Here is a 14,438-nt window from a genome sequence, read left to right as displayed (position 1 = left end):
TCTCTCCCCCCCCCTCTCCTCTAGATCAGCAACAGGTGGTATGGTCTACTATGTAGCTAATACACATCACATCCCTCTACCACAAAGAGATGAGCAGATCTCTACTATTGGCCCTGCCACGTGCAGCATCCGCCCGAGGAAGCATTACACCCAGAGGAAGATGGTGGACGCGTGTCTGAAAGATAAGAGGATAATAAGATAATAAAGATAAGATAATTTTTGGTGAGAAATATATCCAAATTGAGGTTTTAACCACGGGAGCCGAATCCTGTGTACTCGCTCCTCTCTCCTTGGAACAAATGGAGGATTGGATTGCTTTTAAGGGGATTGCATTGTTCAGCAGATGGACAATGAAATATTATGTGCTGGAAAGGCAGGTTTTAATCTCAAAGTCTCCATATTCGAAAATTATGAATTAAATGCGATTTGGAACGTGCGGATGAATTCACGGAGAGGAGAGTCCATTTTGTACTTTGTGGTGGTCACATGGAGAGTCCTTTTTCCTCCTCTGGTACTGTGCCTATGATACTGTGATTTCAGGAGAGTCATTTTACTGATGCTGTGTCTTAAGGAGAGTCTTCCTTCGTGATGCTGTGTCTTAAGGCGTCTCTTCCTCCGTGATGCTGTGTCTTAAGGAGAGTCATCTCCCCTCGACAGCAAGAATACCGGTAATGCCAACAGCAACAGCTTGGTGAGTTGGAGGTCGACTCCTTAACTCAAAACTTGAACGCTTTTACAGATGGGATTTACTTAATGTTTTCAGTTTCCTCTTAAACACCCCTGTAGCAGCGTTTCTGAGGTGCGGCACCTCACACAGGGACACCCCATCACTGCACCAGGGGGACACCCCATCACTGCACCAGGGGGACACCCCATCACTGCACCAGGGGGACACCCCATCACTGCACCAGGGGGACACCCCATCACTGCACCAGGGGGACACCCCATCACTGCACCAGGGGGACACCCCATCACTGCACCAGGGGGACACCCCATCACTGCACCAGGGGGACACCCCATCACTGCACCAGGGGGACACCCCATCACTGCACCAGGGGGACACCCCATCACTGCACCAGGGGGACACCCCATCACTGCACCAGGGGGACACCCCATCACTGCACCAGGGGGACACCCCATCACTGCACCAGGGGGACACCCCATCACTGCACCAGGGGGACACCCCATCACTGCACCAGGGGGACACCCCATCACTGCACCAGGGGGACACCCCATCACTGCACCAGGGGACACCCCATCACTGCACCAGGGGGACACCCCATCACTGCACCAGGGGGACACCCCATCACTGCACCAGGGGGACACCCCATCACTGCACCAGGGGGACACCCCATCACTGCACCAGGGGGACACCCCATCACTGCACCAGGGGGACACCCCATCACTGCACCAGGGGGACACCCCATCACTGCACCAGGGGGACACCCCATCACTGCACCAGGGGGACACCCCATCACTGCACCAGGGGACACCCCATCACTGCACCAGGGGGACACCCCATCACTGCACCAGGGGGACACCCCATCACTGCACCAGGGGACACCCCATCACTGCACCAGGGGACACCCCACAGGGGGACACCCCATCACTGCACCAGGGGACACCCCACAGGGGGACACCCCATCACTGCACCAGGGGACACCCCATCACTGCACCAGGGGACACCCCATCACTGCACCAGGGGGACACCCCATCACTGCACCAGGGGGACACCCCATCACTGCACCAGGGGGACACCCCATCACTGCACCAGGGGGACACCCCATCACTGCACCAGGGGGACACCCCATCACTGCACCAGGGGACACCCCATCACTGCACCAGGGGACACCCCATCACTGCACCAGGGGGACACCCCATCACTGCACCAGGGGGACACCCCATCACTGCACCAGGGGGACACCCCATCACTGCACCAGGGGACACCCCATCACTGCACCAGGGGGACACCCCATCTCTGCACCAGGGGGACACCCCATCACTGCACCAGGGGACACCCCATCACTGCACCTCTTCACACATTGTGCATTACAAGGTAATCTCCTGTAATTCTCCCTCGTCTGGATTACGTTCGCCCTGGATTAAAATAATCTCCAACTCCATAGTGCTCGGTTTGGAAATCCTGTGTGTGTGTGTGTGTGTGTGTGTGTGTGTGTGTGTGTGTGTGTGTGTGTGTGTGTGTGTGTGTGTGTGTGTGTGTGGCATGTTCTCTTGTTAGTTATTAGTCAGAAGAAGTCCCTAGAGTAACTGTGAAAGAATTTGAGTATTTGAGGGAGAAGGGATTCTGAGATACAATCATGTGTGACTTACAATCACTAGTGTATTGTGTGTGTTGTATATGTCACTTACAAAGTGTCACAATACAACTCCCCAACGTTCCCCGAGTTCAACACTGCACAATGTGCTTCACAGTCCCGGCTGGCTAACACCACCGCGGCTCAAGGGATGTTCACAGCAGTGGAATGGCATGGATGTTCAGTGGAATGCGTGTGAAAGAATTTTCATCAAAAACATTATAGTCTAACATGTGTTGGAAAGATAAGTCACATACACGGACGGGTTCGATCTTGTGACCAGGACTCGAAGTGGGCCGCGGGGCGCTCGAAGTGGGCCGCGGGGCGCTCGAAATAGCCGCACGGACTTGAGTTCAGAGTCCCTTTAGTCTCCAAGAGCCACGATGGTAAGAGAAATGTGTTAACACATTACATAATGCTCCCCAAGCACAGAACACCCGCTCTCACACACACTACACTGCTATGGAAGCTTCACCCGCCATAGTAGAATATGGCGAAATACTATTATCATCTCACCGAAATATGTTTACCGCAGGAGTCGGTTAATGGAGGAGTTATTGCTTGAGTTCCTGTACTTGGGAGCCCCGCCACGCGTAACTATAGTAGCAGAACCCGTGACTCTGTATAGCAGCAGAACCCGTGACTCTGTATAGCAGCAGAACCCGTGACTGTATAGCAGCAGAACCCGTGACTCTGTATGGCAGCAGAACCCGTGACTGTATAGCAGCAGAACCCGTGACTGTATAGCAGCAGAACCCGTGACTCTGTATAGCAGCAGAACCCGTGACTCTGTATGGCAGCAGAACCCGTGACTGTATAGCAGCAGAACCCGTGACTCTGTATAGGAGCAGAACCCGTGACTGTATAGCAGTAGAACCCGTGACTCTGTATAGCAGCAGAACCCGTGACTCTGTATAGCAGCAGAACCCGTGACTCTGTATAGCAGCAGAACCCGTGACTCTGTATAGCAGCAGAACCCGTGACTGTATAGCAGTAGAACCCGTGACTGTGTATAGCAGCAGAGTCCGTGACTCTGTATAGCAGCAGAACCCGTGACTGTATAGCAGCAGAACCCGTGACTCTGTATAGCAGCAGAGTCCGTGACTGTAGAGTAGTAGAGCCCGTGTCTCAGCACACTGCCCTTACCAAGAATAAGCCTGATGTCAGCCACCATCCTCACTAGTTTCCACGGAACCTCTGCACCAATCCAAATGCAGCTACTGCCGTAACTCATCATCTGATTGGCCCAGTTACAGGGTTCACGTGACGTCGTTGGGAGTATGCAGAGAGAAGCCCTCAGAGCCGTTTGAGCTCTGAGGTCCCAAGTGACCTGACCTTAAGCCTACCGGAGGGAGCCGGTCGGCCGAGCGGACAGCACGCTGGACTTGTGATCCTGTGGTCCTGGATTCGATCCCAGGCGCCGGCGAGAAACAATGGGCAGAGTTTCTTTCACCCTATGCCCCTGTTACCTAGCAGTAAAATACGTACCTGGGTGTTAGTCAGCTGTCACGGGCTGCTTCCTGGGGGTGGAGGCCTGGTCGAGGACCGGGCCGCGGGGACACTAAAGCCCCGAAATCATCTCAAGATAACCTCAAGAAGATACCCTCCACCACACAAGATGGCGACGTTCCAAGATGTATATAAGCCTCTTATCATCTCGCATAAGTTGGGCTCGCCATAGCCCGTGCTACATGGCCGTTTCCTTCTGAGTAACTAAATCTAAAACTTACAACTCGCTTAACCAGAAGTCGTACGTCTTGCTTCATACTAGGCCGTGATTCCTCAAGTATTTACGCTTTTACTTACGAAGCCTCCTCATCTTTCCTCAAAGATGGCGGCTTAAATTATACTTATTAAAACATTTGTCAACTCTCAAGCGCCACGAGGTGGTTTATAACGATAATAACATTGGGTTGTGAAGTTTGGGAGCTCATGAACGGTTTAATATATGTAAACAAAGCCATTGAGATTAAGGAAAGATGCAGTGGCTTAGTATTGAGTTGGTGAAGGCTTGATAACTCAACTCTCACACAGAATAACTATGTACGTGACACTAAAATTGTATATAAGAGTAGGAGTTGCATGTGTCAATGCTAACACACAGTATCATGTGTCAATAATGATACACATTACCATCTTTCAATGCTAACTGAAACACAGCAGCATGTGTGAATGCTAGCTGGGATGTAGGAGCATGTATGAATGCTAGCTGAAACACAGCAGCATGTATGAATGCTAGCTGAAACACAGCAGCATGTGTGAATGCTAGCTGGGATATAGTAGCATCTATCAATGCTAGCTGAAACACAGCAGCATGTGTGAATGCTAGCTGGGATATAGCAGCATATATCAATGCTAACTGATACGAAACACAAAATACAAACTGTGAAACATACATATACATGAAAGAGTTAATCATGACCTGACGTATCCAACAGCAACAGGTGTGGGGTCAATACAACACTACAACAACAGCTGTGGGGTCAATACAACACTACAACAACAGGTGTGGGGTCAACCCAACACTACAACAACAGCTGTGGGGTCAACCCAACACTACAACAACAGGTGTGGGGTCAATACAACACTACAACAACAGCTGTGGGGTCAATACAACACTACAGCAACAGCTGAGGGGTCAACACAACACTACAACAACAGCTGTGGGGTCAACCCAACACTACAACAACAGGTGTGGGGTCAATACAACACTACAACAACAGCTGTGGGGTCAATACAACACTACAGCAACAGCTGAGGGGTCAACACAACACTACAACAACAGCTGAGGGGTCAACCCAACACTACAACAGCAGCTGTGGGGTCAATACAACACTACAACAGCAGCTGTGGGGTCAATACAACACTACAACAACAGCTGTGGGGTCAATACAACACTACAACAACAGCTGTGGGGTCAATACAACACTACAACAACAGCTGTGGGGTCAATACAACACTACAACAGCAGCTGTGGGGTCAATACAACACTACAACAGCAGCTGAGGGGTCAACCCAACACTACAACAGCAGCTGTGGGGTCAACCCAACACTACAACAACAGCTGTGGGGTCAATACAACACTACAACAGCAGCTGTGGGGTCAATACAACACTACAACAACAGCTGTGGGGTCAATACAACACTACAGCAACAGCTGTGGGGTCAATACAACACTACAACAACAGCTGTGGGGTCAATACAACACTACAACAACAGGTGTGGGGTCAATACAACACTACAACAACAGCTGTGGGGTCAATACAACACTGCAGGACATAGCCGTACAGAAAAAGATCATAATTTACACCTATTGTAGAAAAAATCGCTCCTGGGCCAGGTAAGTCCTCCACGGGCTCACCATAGCCCGTGCTACTTGGAACTTTTTGTTCCCAGTAGCTGAATCTATTAACAACAACAACAACGTTGTATGTGGTAATTTATTTTGATCTACGAGAAAATTCGGAATTGTAGTTGTACACCTTTCTAATAATGCTTGACCTTTAATGACTGGTGACCGAACTGCTCTTGGTAATTAGCGTGTACTAATTACCCCATCTGGTAATTACCTGTTTAGCTTTTAGTAATTACTCGTCTACTGATAGGTAAATTTACCTGTTTGGTTATTGGGTATTCACTGTTAGCCAATTATCTGTTTAGCGTGCTATAATTACCTGTTTAGCGTGCTATAATTACCTGTTTAGCGTGCTATAATTACCTGTTTAGCGTGCTATAATTACCTGTTAGCGTGCTATAATTACCTGTTTAGCGTGCTATAATTACCTGTTTAGCGTGCTATAATTACCTGTTTAGCGTGCTATAATTACCTGTTTAGCGTGCTATAATTACCGGTTTAGCGTGCTATAATTACCTGTTTAGCGTCTATTAATTACCTACTATCAGATAATTATTTGTTTAATGTGTAAATATTACCTGCTTAATTACCCTTAGGTAATTTCCTGTTTAGTGCGTAATAATTACCTAATTTGCCATTAAGCAAATCATAAACTGTTTACCACTTGCCTAACGGTAAACTATCAGTTTACCGTTAGTTAGTGATGTCGCTACGTAAAGGAATACCTCACCCAGCAATGTCGCTACGTAAACTCTCTGGGATGCTCTCGGACGCGGGTTCGAATCCTCGTCACGGCCCTTGTGGATTTGTTCATTTGCTAGGTCAAGGAATACCTCACCCAGCAATGTCGCTAAGCTATTGTTGCTCGTTGCCCCATTAACGACATCGTTCTATAGTTACGCACATCGCTCGATATAGGTACAATTGACAATAATTTTCTCTCAATAAAGGTGCGCATATTCGGGAAATTCAACATATCCATGTATATTGTCAAATAAAGAGGGGGTGGGGGGTGATAGTTCGATAATAATTGATTTTGAAAACGGTGCAAATATTTCCCGGAAAGAGTGTATGTGTATATATATATAGACGATTAATAGTGAATGGCTCCACAATACTACATATCCCCCCCCCCCCCTGTATGTAGCTGTTGCGTATTCCTGTATGTAAATAACGTATTTGGTTAATGGCTGCATCGCCCTGTATATCGCGTATCGCTGCCCAATGGATCGTTCGAGGTAATGTCATTCATCATCTAGTGATGGTGTATGAAGGGTGTGTGTGTATATCGCTAGATAATCCCGTATTTATCGCTCCGGTAATGGTGTATAATTATGTAGGTGATTAGCCTGGTGACGCGGGCCGAGGCAGCCTGGGGACTTCAAAAAGCATGAGAGACACTTTGATCACCAATTAAGGTCGTTAATTCGGCTTTTGCAGAGACTTTTAAAGCATTGACAGGTGGAGGGGTGGGGGAGGGCCTTCGCTTATTGCGTCCTGCGCGGGTAAACGGCGGGATACGTCTGTTGTGTTAGGTGAACTCTCCCGTTGTGACGTTTAACGGAGGTGTTATTCTTCCCGTTTATTGATAGAAACTACAACTACCGCTAAATAATAATAAAAATAAATAATAATTAATCTTCATTCGTAATAATGAATGAAGATTAATTTGAATGCACAATTGGCTTTTGATATTTTTCGATATCAACAATACAAAATAATAATGGAAATTAGTAACCAAAAAGGTATTGATAGCAATGATTCAAAAAAAAATATTGATCAGAAAATTGATGATTGAATTAATCAGAGAATCAGTTAGAACAGTTTTTTTTTTATCTGAATGGTTATCGAGTCGTTGTTAGTGACCTGACTGTTAATTGATTATCGTTGTTAGAGTGGCTTTTGTAACACTTCGAAAAGAATATTTGAAAAGACATTTTGGAGAATATCTGCCATTTTCTACAATTTGGAGTTCATAAGCCATTACAAAATACCACTACCCGATTAACCTATATAAAAAAAGACATTCATTACTCCATTGAATTACCTCACCGGATCCGGTGTTTGGCGTTAGGCCCAATTCCCAACACGAAAAATAAGTTCTGAATATTTAATATTAAAATAATACAACCCGTTCTCGCAAATTCGTGTAGTCAATATTGACTTATTTAATAAGTGCATAGGTGACATACTAAACATAATAGATACCCTTAAAAAGCTTCATAGAAAACACCGACCTTACCTAACCTTGTTAGTATGTTAAGATAAGCATCTTATTGCTTCGTAATTACAATTGTTACTTAACCTATTATAGGTATAGGTTAAGTAATAATTGTAATTACGAAGCAATAAGATGCTTATCTTAAGATATTAACAAGGTTAAGTAAGGTCGGTGTTTTCTATGAAGCTTTTTAAGGGTATCTATTATGTTTAGTATGTCACATATGCACTTATTTAATAAGTCAATATTGACTATACGAATTTGCGAGAACGGGTTGAAATAATAATAACTCCCTCCCCCACCATTAATTGCAATGAAGGTAAAGCAGACCTTCTACATGGAGGGTAATGTTGCAAATGCTTTCGCGCCATAAATATTAATAACATTTGCCCTGTAATATTTATTCAGACCGTGACGGAAATTAAATTTTTTGTCCTGGTAAACAAAACTGAATTTTGGCATCGACTTGTTTTGCATTTCAAGTTGTGTTCGTTAATCAACAAATGAAAAATCGGATATTGTTTCCGCTTTTGACATGCTAAATATCGCAAATTGCCGTACCGGACGTTAGAGAGGTTTATGTAGGGGTTGATTAGAGTAGAATATGTAGGCAGTTGGTTGAATATAACACTAGACAGAGCATAGGAACATGTGGATGAATGAAGAAAATACATTATGTCGATCATGGAACATTATACAGTATGTAGTTAGTTAATTGCCCTTAGAGCACAAAAGGCAGATACCTAAATAGTGCGGAGAGATTGTTGCATACAACACAATAGATTTATGGTTGAATAGATCAGCACAGGTAAATGGCTGAACAGAACACAAAGGTAGATAGTAGCGAGAACACAACGGGTAGATAATAGACAGACATGTTAGACACGGCCTCTGTCCGTCATCTAATCCTTTCATTATATTGAACTTTTGAACATTATATATATTCATTATATTATTATTCATATCATTATATTGAACTAAATAGCAGGTAAGAATACGCTAATACCAGGAACTATTTAGTTCTTAAAGAATGTAACACAATCATGTATAATTGAGCAAAGTATAATTCCTCTACGGAGAGACTCGAACTCGACCCCAGATTAAGGTGACCCCAGTCAGAGCAAAACTGTCAGTACATCTACAGGTAGTTATGTTATCAATAGGTGAGATTTGGAGCTGATAAAGCCCGTTGGTAATTGCCCCACCGCAGCGACCACCTCTTGTCCCACCTATAATATTTATTGAAGGGAAGCGTGAGCGTGTTCAAAGGGTTCGTGGGCAACGCTTCTATATATAATAACCTCTAACCGTTTATCGTCCAACATTTACCAGTTTGAGAAACGTTTGGATACACACACACACACACACACACACACACACACACACACACACACACACACACACACACACACACACACACACACACACACACGAGATAAGGGATATAGTTACGTAGTTTTTTGTATAGATTTTAGAATTTCCATAGTACACATAACATGCAGGCAGCTGACAAAAACACACCGTAACATGCAGGCAGCTGACAAAAACACGTCACAACATGCAGGCAGCTGACAAAAACACACCGTAACATGCAGGCAGCTTACAAAAACACACCATAACATGCAGGCAGCTTACAAAAACACACCGTAACATGCAGGCAGCTGACAAAAACACACCGTAACATGCAGGCAGCTGACAAAAACACACCGTAACATGCAGGCAGCTTACAAAAACACACCGTAACATGCAGGCAGCTGACAAAAACACACCGTAACATGCAGGCAGCTGACAAAAACACACCGTAACATGCAGGCAGCTGACAAAAACACACCGTAACATGCAGGCAGCTGACAAAAACACACCGTAACATGCAGGCAGCTGACAAAAACACACCGTAACATGCAGGCAGCTGACAAAAACACACCGTAACATGCAGGCAGCTGACAAAAACACACCGTAACATGCAGGCAGCTGACAAAAACACACCGTTACATGCAGGCAGCTTACAAAAACACACCATAACATGCAGGCAGCTTACAAAAACGTCACAACATGCAGGCAGCTTACAAAAACACACCGTAACATGCAGGCAGCTTACAAAAACGTCACAACATGCAGGCAGCTTACAAAAACACACCGTAACATGCAGGCAGCTTACAAAAACACACCGTAACATGCAGGCAGCTGACAAAAACACGTCACAACATTCAGGCAGCTTACAAAAACACACCATAACATGCAGGCAGCTGACAAAAATACACAACCTTCTTGCAACTGATACTGAAAGCTCCTTTCCACCGCATTGCAACACAACCTATCAACCCCTTGTTGCCATATATGTATACCTCTCCCCCCCATATGTATACCTCTCCCCCCCATATGTGCCCCCCCCCCCTCCCTCACATATGGGGGAGTTCCAATTTTGAATAATGGGTGATGCGCCTTTTTTCAAACAAATCTTTTTTTTTTCCCCTCATATTGTCTTTTTTTTTAATTTCAATGCAATAGCGGAAAAAAAATAATTAAAGTGCATATTATTAAGTTTTGGAAATGAGGTAAATCAAATACTGTTTCGAGCCAAAATTATGACCATTAGCGATTGATTTTTTTGGGGGTATAAAAAAAACTTGTAAATGAAAGCCGGGCATTTTTTACAACTGGAGTGAATGATGAATACAGTGTTTTGTAAACACTAGAGTAGTGGCATTGTGAAGTGAAAGTTTTTTACAGTGTAGATACAGCAACATCGAGAGGTGCTGTGACGGGTGTTTGTGCTGCTGTGACGGGTGTTTGTGGCGCTGTGACGGGTGTTTGTGATGCTGTGACGGGGGTTTGTGATGCTGTGACGGGTGTTTGTGATGCTGTGACGGGTGTTTGTGATGCTGTGACGGGTGTTTGTGACGCTGTGACGGGGGTTTGTGATGCTGTGACGGGGGTTTGTGATGCTGTGACGGGGGTTTGTGCTGCTGTGACGGGGGTTTGTGACGCTGTGACGGGGGTTTGTGACGCTGTGACGGGGGTTTGTGACGCTGTGACGGGGGTTTGTGACGCTGTGACGGGGGTTTGTGATGCTGTGACGGGGGTTTGTGATGCTGTGACGGGGGTTTGTGACGCTGTGACGGGGGTTTGTGACGCTGTGACGGGGGTTTGTGGCGCTGTGACGGGGGTTTGTTCTGCTGTGACGGGGGTTTGTGCTGCTGTGACGGGGTTTGTGATGCTGTGACGGGGGTTTGTGATGGGTGTTTGTGATGCTGTGACGGGTGTTTGTGATGCTGTGACGGGTGTTTGTGATGCTGTGACTGTGACGCTGTGACGGGTGTTTGTGACGCTGTGACGGGTGTTTGTGACGCTGTGACGGGTGTTTGTGATGCTGTGATGGGTGTTTGTGATGCTGTGACTTTGTGACGCTGTGACGGGTGTTTGTGATGCTGTGACGGGTGGTTGTGATACTGTGACGCTGTGACGGGTGTTTGTGATGCTGTGACTGTGACGCTGTGACGGGTGGTTGTGTTGATGTGACTGGTGTTTGTGATGCTGTGACTGTGACGCTGTGACGGGTGGTTGTGTTGATGTGACGGGTGTTTGTGATGCTGTGACGGGTGTTTGTGATGCTGTGACGGGTGGTTGTGTTGATGTGACGGGTGTTTGTGATGCTGTGACGGGTGGTTGTGATGCTGTGACGGGTGGTTGTGTTGATGTGACGGGTGTTTGTGGCGCTGTGACGAGTGTTTGTGTGGCTGTGAGTCGCTGTTATTGGCGTCAACAACCCTAGAACTACTGGCAAAATGGCCACAGGTACACTTGTTAGCCCCATGATCTTTCCGCCCCGCTACCAGAGAGAGAGAGAGACGGAGGAAGAGAGAGAGAGAGAGAGGAGGAGGGTGGACATAGCCAGTGGGCGGGCCAGTGGGCGGGCCAGTGGGCGGGCCAGTAGGCGGGCCAGTAGGCGGACCAGTGGGCGGGCCACCTTGTTGCAAACACCACTTGCATGTGCAATGTTGCATCCCTCCTCCTTCCTCTCTCACAGCAATATGGCCGCCCCCCGACGACGCTCCGCGCCACTGGAGAGGCCAGCGGCCAATTTGGATGAAATCTGGAATTGAATGGCGCTCTAATCTGCCGCAGTCGGAATAGAACAAGTGCCATCCAAGAACGAAAATTGCAGTGCCAAATTTCAATAAGCCGGTATTTAAGTAGGCGATATTGGTTGGTTGGGAGGTTGTGTTGGCACTGCTGTGGGGGTCTTGGCCCTCCTGGGGGGGGGGGGGTAGGGGAGGGGTTAAGGTGTTAAGTGAAGAGGTCCAACCTACCAGAGGACCTAAAACAGAAATCGGGTCTGTATGTACGTACGTACATAGGTAGCCGGTCGGCCGAGCGGACAGCACGCTGGACTTGTGGTCCTGTGGTCCCTGGGTATGATCCCAGGTGAGAAACAATGGGTAGAGTTTCTTTCATCCTATGCCCCCCTGTTACCTAGCAGTAAAATAGGTACCTGGGTGTTAGTCAGCTGTCACGGGCTGCTTCCTGGGGGTGGAGGCCTGGTTGGTCGAGGACCGGGCCGCGGGGACACTAAAGCCCCGAAATCATCTCAAGATAACCTCAAGATAACGTACGTACGTCACTTTCGCGAGCCGCTATCCTTTTCTAGCACAATTTTTTTTACCCTTAGGTAACACATACGAACGAAACGCGACGTTCTATACAGGACAGAAACGACACGGTACTACCACCCTACGGGGCTCACCATAGCCCGTGCTACTTGGAACTTTTTGTTCTAGGTAGCGAATCTTTAATAACAATGAACAACCCATGTTAAAGGCATGGCCGGTGGCACTGGCATTATTCTCTACATGCATGGTTTGCTACTTCTGATGGTGGTAGTAGTGGTTGTTTGACCACTGGTGACTGGTAGTGGTGACTGGTAGTGGTAGTATGATGACTATCTGTTGCATAGTTTGTCTTTTTTTTAATACGGTCTACAATTATGAACCCAAATACCGGATACGCATGCAAAAAAAAAAAGGAACTTTTATTAAATATAAATGCTTTATATATTCACATTAATGAGTGAGGGGATGAGTTACCATAGGAACGGGATGGATGGATGGTTGTGCCCCTTCATCACCACCCTTTCCACCGTTCCAAATCATCCCTTCCCTTTTCTCCTCTCCCTTTCCTTCCCATCATTACCGCTGCATGTTCTTTCTTATGACTCTGAAGGGACATGAAAATTTTTTCATGTTTCTTTAATATTATTTTTCAATGGTACCTTTTGGCTGACTGTGGAACCTTTTGGCTGACAGTGGAACCTTTTAGCTGACAATGGAACCTTTTGGCTGACTGTGGAACCTTTTGGCTGACAGTGGAACCTTTTAGCTGACAATGGAACCTTTTGGCTGACAGTGGAACCTTTTGGCTGACAGTGGAACCTTTTGGCTGACAGTGGAACCTTTTGGCTGACAGTGGAACCTTTTGGCTGACAGTGGAACCTTTTGGCTGACAGTGGAACCTTTTGGCTGACAGTGGAACCTTTTGGCTGACAGTTGAACCTTTTGGCTGACAGTGGAACCTTTTGGCTGACAGTGGAACCTTTTGGCTGACAGTGGAACCTTTTGGCTGACAGTGGAACCTTTTGGCTGACAGTGGAACCTTTTGGCTGACAATGGAACCTTTTGGCTGACTGTGGTACCTTTTGGCTGACAATGGAACCTTTTAGCTGACAGTCGGTACTTGGATGCAAACAGATCTCCAAATCTATCTTATTTTTTTCCTTAGCTCGGTCGTTATCTTATAAATTGAATTCTTCATCTCTGCTTATCTCTCTCCCCTTTTCTTACCTCCTCCTTCCACCTACCTCTTCTGTTCACCTTTTCCAGCATCTCTAGAATGCATCTCGGTTACCTTGTGTATATATTTATTGGTGTAAATTCGTGTGAAAGGCCGCCGACCATTTGCATTTTGCGTTGATTGGTAAATGGCCTTGGAGAGTGGTAAAGGCAGAAAATGGTCCATCAATACTCTTTTTTTTTTTAAGCTTATTGCGTTTTTAGGTCATATAGTGAACGTTGTGGTTACGTTGTGTGTTGGGAGGTATAGCTATATAGCCTCGTTATACCCGCTCCCCCTCCCCCCCTCTTCACGCTGTTATTGGCTGAAGGGATTAAAATATGTATGTTGATGATGGGTCGTTAATTTGGTGCTGGTGGCCGAGGGCTCCGCGGGTCGTGTATTGAACACGTGTTGCTGTGGTGACCGCTTCCTGCTGTGGTGTCTGCTGTCTGGCTTGTCTGTCTGCCTCTGGCTGCCTGCCTGGCCTGCCTGTCTGGCCTGTCTGTCTGCTTGGTCTGTCTGCCTTGCCTGTCTTGGTCTGTCTCCCTACCTGGCCTGCTTGGTCTGCCTGCCTGGCCTGTCTCCCTACCTGGCCTGCTTGGTCTGCCTGCCTGGCCTGTCTCCCTACCTGGCCTGTCTCCCTACCTGGCCTGTCTCCCTACCTGGCCTGTCTCCCTACCTGGCCTGTCTCCCTACCTGGCCTGTCTCCCTACCTGGC

At 46.9% G+C, this 14,438-nt stretch overlaps 1 protein-coding gene across 1 annotated transcript; it reads right to left on the bottom strand.

Annotated features, from left to right (window-relative positions):
* Positions 1–4,428: 4,428 nt before the first annotated feature.
* On the bottom strand, positions 4,429–13,783 carry LOC123760960 (uncharacterized). Its single transcript, XM_069330491.1, has 4 exons — positions 13,746–13,783; positions 11,917–12,007; positions 10,631–11,638; positions 4,429–4,674 (listed from the first exon to the last, which is right to left on the bottom strand). Exons 1-4 carry the CDS (start codon positions 13,781–13,783, stop codon positions 4,429–4,431), a joined length of 1,383 nt encoding a protein of 460 aa, XP_069186592.1.
* Between the last annotated feature and the right edge of the window lie 655 nt (positions 13,784–14,438).

This window comes from Procambarus clarkii, chromosome 3 (genome assembly GCF_040958095.1).
Source record: "Procambarus clarkii isolate CNS0578487 chromosome 3, FALCON_Pclarkii_2.0, whole genome shotgun sequence".
In the NCBI taxonomy this organism is placed as follows: Eukaryota; Metazoa; Arthropoda; class Malacostraca; order Decapoda; family Cambaridae; genus Procambarus; species Procambarus clarkii.
This window is presented reverse-complemented; position numbering and strand designations above follow the sequence as displayed.

Coding starts and splice junctions, on each gene's coding strand:
- LOC123760960 (XM_069330491.1), bottom strand. CDS start 13,783: ATGCATTCTAGAGATGCTGGAAAAGGTGAACAGAAGAG. Junction 12,008..13,745: donor GGAAAAGGTGAACAGAAGAG/GTAGGTGGAAGG, acceptor CGACTGCGGCAG/ATTAGAGCGCCATTCAATTC. Junction 11,639..11,916: donor CGGGGGGCGGCCATATTGCT/GTGAGAGAGGAA, acceptor CGCCAATAACAG/CGACTCACAGCCACACAAAC.